The sequence below is a fragment of the Myzus persicae genome, unplaced genomic scaffold (genome assembly GCF_001856785.1).
Source record: "Myzus persicae strain clone G006 unplaced genomic scaffold, MPER_G0061.0, whole genome shotgun sequence".
NCBI classification, from domain to species: Eukaryota; Metazoa; Arthropoda; class Insecta; order Hemiptera; family Aphididae; genus Myzus; species Myzus persicae.
In genome coordinates this window covers 31,225-39,144 of record NW_019100586.1, presented here as the reverse complement: position 1 = coordinate 39,144, position 7,920 = coordinate 31,225, and the positions used below count along the sequence as shown (strand labels likewise).

Sequence of the window (7,920 nt, the reverse complement as noted above, 5' to 3'; positions counted from 1 at the left end):
GATTTCTTTAACTCAATTTTATTGTTATTTAGTTTATACACTCAATTGAATTTATGTGGTACCAACCATTAGCTAAAGGGCCTATTTGCATATTTATGTATCCTTTCACTGAGTAGGAAACTCTTCTTAAATATGCCGTTGTGTCATAGCGTACGCTTTGTTGAGCATCAGCCAAAATGCAGTTATTTGTGTCTCTGCTAGACACAATTAATCTTCGTACATTTAATGAAAGTTTGATTTATAAAAAACCATTTCAAAAATTTAAACTTATAAAGTTTGTATTGCTTTACTTGCTGGCCGTTGATTGTTTGTAAGGTTTCCCTCTGTACTCTATTTTCAATGGAACGTAATCGATCTGCAAAATATTATTAAAAATCAATCACCATTCTAGTTATTGCCAATTATATATTTTTATAAAAATAAATTACCGTAAAAGGACCAGGCTGGGGGATGTAGGCCTATGGTGGACTTAAGCATGCGGTGAAAACATTCTACATAATTATTGGTTAGGATGTTTACACTATAAACAGTAAACCCAGATGGACGTACTGTTGTTAATCAGTATTGTCGAACATAGTCCACTAACTGAACAATTTGGTTTAGTATGCCCATACGAGTTGCCAGCCTTGTGATTGCCAGAAAATCCCCAAGAATGTGGAAGTCTCCAGGATATTCTGGAATCCGTTGTGGTGGCAAGTGTGGTAAAGCTCTAATCTATATAAAAAAAAAATATCAATATTAATGTAAGATTTTCTCATATCACCAGATCTTAATCCATCAGTCATTGATTGTTATAACTTATTACCATTTTCACTATTGTGGCAACATGATGATTTTTGCTCAATAATGTCACCACCATGCCATGGGTCGGACAAAACGTAAAATTATCTGCAAACAAATTGTACATTTGAGAATATAATTTCATTGTTGTCCCAGGTAAATAACAAATACTGAAATGCCTTAAAAATATTAGTTAACTAAAAATCCTTTTTTTAGTTACCTTTATTTTTTTTTTTTTATTTCATTGCAAGTTTATTAGGTTACAAGGAATAGATTGGTATAATTTATGATTTGAAATATTTCTGATGGTACAAACAATTATGATGTACGCAATTAATGTTTTTAATGTTTTGTTGTATTGTTTAATTATAGTGAAATTTAAAAAATATGTACATTATATACATATGGGGGATATAATACGTTGAGAACATAAAAGAAGTGAAATGTGATGTATCATAGAGTATTTGGCATTTGATTAATTTATTTGACAATATTAAAACTGAGGTAATAGGAGAAACAAATATTAATTATTAACGTAAAAGACAATCTCTTCAAATTACAATAACGAGAAATGTAAATGCAAGTTTCCCATGTTATTATGTTCTATAAATATTAAATATTCCTTTCCTAATTTCTTGATACCATATTAATGAATTCTCCTACAAAAACACATTTTCATACCGACTTAGGACTATTGCAGTTATACAATATTTTAGGTTATAATGTATATACAACAAATTTCTTTTAAGTAAACAAATGACTTAAAAGGTGTTCATTTATTAATCATAATTTCTGATCTTATGAAAAGTGACCCTCTTACTACTTATATCGTCGAGTACCCCTAAACCATCGCCCACCGATCTTAAGCACAAGCTACCAAGCGTAAATATCGCAGGACAAAAGAAACGTGTTGGTGCCACCAACTTTGCGGTGCGGTGGGTCGACTGATTCATTCTTAAAGTGTGTCCTAACCCTTAATAGATAGTACAGTGCTAATATAAGCATTAATGTCACTGCAATTCAAAAGTGAAAAAAATATTAAAAATTTCGAATTTTTTTGCATCAACGCATAGATCGTCGTTCACACAAAAAGACAGTGCCGTATTTCCCAGTAAACACTTTAAGCTAGTGCTTAGGGCGGCAAATAATTTTTAACATTACATTTTTACAATATGTAACTATATAGAACTAATTATAAAATGTTTTTAGACTAAGGGGATTGTGGTAATATTTATATTTTATGTTTTCCAATTTCATAATCGTAGAGATGTACATTTTTAGTTTTTATCATTAAAATTTTAAGTCATAAAGGAAAAACTATAATTGTATGCTTTAATAACATTTTTTCGACTAGAAAAATATTTATATTAAAAGGCTGCAAATTATTTAGTGCTTAAAGCGGCACAACGGTTAAATCCGGCACTGCAAAAAGATAAACTCAATTTTGATGATCAAAATACAATCCTTCTACTTTAAATTATATTATTTTAGTGTTATTGTTACAACGAACACTGTGAATAATGTATTCTCTATTCTACAGTTTAAAAAATAATGCTCTTATAATAATACATTAACATACATGCCCATAAAGAATATCGCAATGGATTCACAATAATATTTCGTCCGAATTAAAGATCCGGTCACTGTTCTCTGCCAACTCGATGCATCAATAGTTTTTAATGAGCTGAAATATGCTGGCCTGACAAAAATCAATTTGGAAAGTCGTGATTTCACCGCAGGCATTGTAGTGCATATGACTTCAGCTGGTGATACACCCGTCATCGTGGATTTGAACTAAAACGAACCCGCCGTTGCACCTGGCCAAGATGTCATTATCAACGACATCTACATAAGGATAATATATATGTCATATAACTTATATATTATATTCACATGTCATGTCCCGTCTTCTGCTTCGACCAAGTGTGCGTCCAAGTGCTAGCCATGTCGCTATGTCGCGACAGCCGTTTTTTTATAGGATCACGAATTATTTTATTAATTACGCTGACGGTTTATGGCCGTTTTTGTTACATGTTCGCCTTAGCCGTAAGTTAACCTAACCTTTCAATGTACATTCGTATTTTGTTGTGGCACATTCCGCCTTGGGCGTCACTGTAGTGCTCCCGTCGAATTTATACATTTTATCAGCTTTTAGGTGGTTTGTCATGTTTGTTTGCATTCCGTATCGCTGTGTTCTTGCACGCCGTTCTCATACAATGACAAGTAATCCGCCCTTTTCCGTCCACGCATCATATATACCATGGTTTAGTGGTATACTACTATCGTGTTGCGTTTTCGTCCTTTGTCAAGAGTTGGTGACGGTGTAACAGGATAGTCATGGTATCGGCCCACTGAGTTCATTAAATTATATATTTCTATACTCATGTTTGTACTCATTTCTCATTATCATAAAAAGAAAAAGTTACCAATTAACACTCATAATTGGCCCATACTTTGAGTGACCCACCGAGATTTCCTCGGCAGCTTGCCGATTCGACCATTACCTGCATTGTTGAATGTCATACATTATATTCTTCTGATGTATCCCGGACGTTTTGTTTCATTCGAGGCTGTCAGCCTTATATCTGCCCTCGTATCACGATACATATTGTTACATACAACATATTACATTTAACTATTTAAATATTTGTTAGTGGTTACATAAACGATAAACAATTTATTATATACTACGAGGCATTCCTTGCTCGTGCGACGAACCGCGCGTTTTTGTTACCATATTTTTGATGGCCACACTACACGCTCTTTGCCGACCGCGATGGGATGACCGTATAATTATGTATATATATTTTTTTTTTAAACATTTATTAGAAGATATACCGTCTGTATGATAGTTACAATAAGCATATGAGCTGAAAAAAAAATAATACAGTTGACGATGAAATTGTGAGGGGAGTAGCTACCCATCAGTAACACTCGACGTGATATTTGTTTGGCTATTTTACATTATATGCATACACTTATGTTGGCATTTTTTATATATATATATATATATATATTAAACAGTGCTAGCTAATTAAATCATGACACTAGGGCCTCTTTAATCTTCTCGGTGGTTCGCCGGGAATGTTTGGGGAGTTGAGGGCGAGTATAAGCGGATTGGGATGGTTGGTAAGACGAGAGCGGTAGCGCTTATAGGAGGATGTGGGCATGTGGCCATGTCGGCTTCAGTTGGTAGTCTGAGATCTGAATGTAAAGTTTGGTTTGTAACGTAGAAGTTAGCGTTGGTAATTATTCGAAGTGATATTGATTTTTTTGCAGCTCTCCTCAATTGGATACCACAAGTCCAAATGGGCTTTAGGAATATATTTATAATATTCAAATAGTGATCCGTCCGACGTTAGATTATAATATAATATCACACATGCAGTATAGGAAGTGCAATCGTGCATTATTTACTCTTGATCCTATTCAGTGTATTACAACGTGTACTTGGGTAAAAGGGGATCCCTAAAACGGTCCCTCACCGGCATAGGCCTAACTTGGACTCTATTCACGTGGGGGCAAAAATAATTTTTGAGAATCTACACATGTCGCTGCGGATCCGATAACGCGGGCGTGAGCTGAAAATGGCTTCTACACGAGCCAAAACCGTTGAGAACTCTTCATGCGTGAAGATATGTGTCCCAATTACAAGCACCAAAAGACGTTTCGTCGACTGGACGGCTGCTTCCCACAGACCCCCGAAATGCGGGGCACTAGGCGGATTAAAGTGCCCCACACACAGGCGAGCAACCAGTGACAAAATACCTTTGTGAAGACGAGCGGCGGTTCGAGATTTAACGCACGACAAAAAGAATCTTGTTCGGGATGCCACGACAGACCCAACACCTTAGTGGCGTATCCGTCGTCATCCTCAAACGACATCGGGGCGCACACGTGATCGGCGGCCGGAACAGCTTGCAACACGGCAGGCATGTTCGATGCCCACTTTTTTAATTCGAGGCCTGACTTACTCAATAGTCAATACCGAAACCAGATCGGACTGGAGTTTCAACACGTCGGAAATTGTGTCAGCCCCGTCACAAATGTCGTCGACATACGTCTGATACTCAAGCGCGTTACGTACCGAATCTAAACCGTCGCAATCGGTAGACGCGATGACCTGCAAAACGCGTAAGGTGAGGTACGGGGCACAATTAACACCGTACGTTACAGTGCGCAACTCATATTCACGTAATTCATCGTGCGGCGACGCGCGCCACAACACGTGTTGAAATTTTCGATATTCCGGCAGAACTAAAATTTGACGATACATCTTGCAGATGTCCGTGGTAAACGTATATTTGTGAACGCGAAAGCGGGTTAGGACATCCACAGTATCCTGTTGTAATTTTGGGCCGGGCCATAAACACTCATTTAACAACGGTCCGCGAAGACACCGTGCGGACGCGTCGAATACCACACGAATTTTATTAGGATTGATTTCCGGGCGGTAAACGCTAAACAGCATGGTGGATTATGCATTGCCCCGGAGCGGTCACCACTGACATGTGTTCTAATGGAATCTAGGACAAAATATCCACGGACAAAATATCCAAATGTATCCGTAATTACGTAAATTAGTAGATTACACTTTACTTACTAATAAAATTAGCTCAAATATCTCAAATTACTAATTACTAATAGTAAAATAAATTACATTAATAGTAATAATATCACAATATATTTTGCACACGCGTTAGTCAAATAGTCAAATAATATGTCAACTGGGTACTACTGGACCACCATTGAAAAATAAAATATATGTTAAAACATCTTTGCGAAGAGTACAATGATGGAAGTAGGGACATTCCAAATTTTATAAATGCTATTGCTAATTTTACTAGATATTTAAAAAAAATGTTCTATTTTTAAAAACGTTTTTCTAAATTTTTAGAAAATAATGTATATAGTTATATTTTTTAACAAATTATTTACTATTTTATTTTATTGTGTGTTCATATTATTCATAAAAACAAATAATTTTACATTTTATTTTATATTATTTGACTAAGGTGTGTGCAGTATATTTTGTGATATTATTACTACTGACGTAATTTATATATTATATAATATATTTATATTTATATTTTTATAATGTGTAATTTACACGAATAGAGATGGATAGATTTGGGGATATTTTGACCGATTACCGTCATAATGCAATATATTTGGTCATAAAATTAACATATACATATTTTAATACTGGATCCGCGGACAGTTTACACTCGATGGTGTCAAAACGTCGTGTAGCTATCTCGCGAGACCTGACGAATGTTTCGGTCGGCGAGCGAAACGGTAACGGAACCGCGAAGCGGCCCGATGTCAAACGCGCATCTTCATCGCGAAATATCTGTTCGCAGCACCCTTCCTCGGTGAACGTAACCGGCGCGTTCTCGGACTCCTCGACATGCCAAAAGCACTCCATTATCCCCTCAATGGATGCGGTCATACAGACCGGCAACGATTGATAGCTACAATTTGCGCGATCGGGGACTGGGCCGATAAGGATCCACCCGAACACCGAACTGTCCGAACTAAAAGCCATGACAAAATAGATCTATTTTGTCATGCTAAAAGCGGTGGGTAATGTGCTGTCGTTCGACACCTTACGCTCGTCCATGATAGTACCCACGAACTACTACATAGGACTGGACACTGTATATAATAAGGTGGCTACAGAGTTGTACGGCGGTCGTACGTTCGCTACGTAACTGCACTCTAGTGTCTAGTAGCGATTTTTTTATACTGTGCTGTTGAAAATTCTTTTATGTGATAAGTCGTAGTGACTAGTGATAACAGAACAATGAATAACCATCACATATTCAAAAATTAAAATCAGTACTCAAACTTATTATATTTTATATTTTAATTAATAAAGTAGTAAATATTTATGTAATAAATGCACATTACTACCTACGTTGCTACCAATTTGTTCATAAAAGTTAAATACGAAATGTAGTAATTTAGTACATCACTAGATAGCATCACAGTCGCAAACGTACGTAACCGTACAACTTTGTGACCGGGGTCCCACCCTCCTCCTGCCATAAGAGTCCAGTCCTATGTAGTAGTTCGTGATAGTACCGTATACGTCCCCTCCCAACGGCTATAGTCCGCGTCACGAAAAGTGGCGGGTGCCCGCTGCGATCCAAGCGGACTATTTGCTTTAGTGGTTATCAAACAACAATATAATTTACCGCGCTTTTTCAAATACGCCTCTATATTAACCTTAAAATGAACTTACTATTTTACCTCCAAATTGTATTTAAGTGATAATACGTATCGTAAATTATAATCACAACACTACGTATCAACGTATTTTACCATTGATTATTTACTATAAAAAAAATATTCCAATACAATTTGAATGAAGGTTTCATCAGTTATCTTATTATATTTTTTATAAATTGATAATAAAAACAAAACAAACATAACACATACATTATGATAGCAGAATAAAAAAATAAATACACAAGTAAAAATATAATTATAAAATGTTATTGCGAATTTTATTCCGAATTTCCTTCTTCGTCACTGGACTCCCCCCAATCGCTGTCATCAGGTAACAAAGTCAATATGATTGGCTCCAACATACTGTCTCTCATAATTTCTTTTTCGTTGTCTTCATCTTGCAATGCCTCTGCATGTCTCACGCACTTCTCCCAATCATGTTGAGTTACCGAATCCAATGCTTCGTGAGTCAACTTTTCTATATCGACCATTTTGCATGTTTTATTTTTTGTCGCCACTTGATTTTTTACCTGGGCCCATATCAGCTCAATTGGATTGTATTGGCAATGGTACGGTGGAAGTCGAATAACTTCGTGGCCCATTTCCAATGCCAATACATCCAATTCATATTTTTTTTCAAATGGTATTAACGCTTTAACTTTCTGTCTAAGTTCAGCTAAATTTTCTAATGGTGAAAAATCGACATTTTTTTTGGTCAACCAAGCCTGCACATCTGCTTTTCGCGTATTACTTTTGGGAAAGTTATCGTTGAGGGTTGAATGATAAGATGCATTATCCATAACTATCACGGACGGTTCTTCAAGGCTGTTCAGCATTTGGGTGAACCAAGATTTGAATACTTCAGAATTCATTTGGCTGTGGTAATCCGTAGAATTGCCAGTATTA

At 36.2% G+C, this 7,920-nt stretch overlaps 1 protein-coding gene and 1 pseudogene across 1 annotated transcript; both read right to left on the bottom strand.

Moving 5' to 3' along the window:
- Positions 1–26: 26 nt before the first annotated feature.
- On the bottom strand, positions 27–1,975 carry LOC111035316 (annotated as a pseudogene).
- A 5,317-nt stretch (positions 1,976–7,292) lies between these two features.
- Positions 7,293–7,886, bottom strand: LOC111035299. Its single transcript, XM_022316863.1, has one exon. The coding sequence runs from the start codon at positions 7,884–7,886 to the stop codon at positions 7,293–7,295; it is 594 nt and encodes a 197-aa protein (XP_022172555.1).
- Between the last annotated feature and the right edge of the window lie 34 nt (positions 7,887–7,920).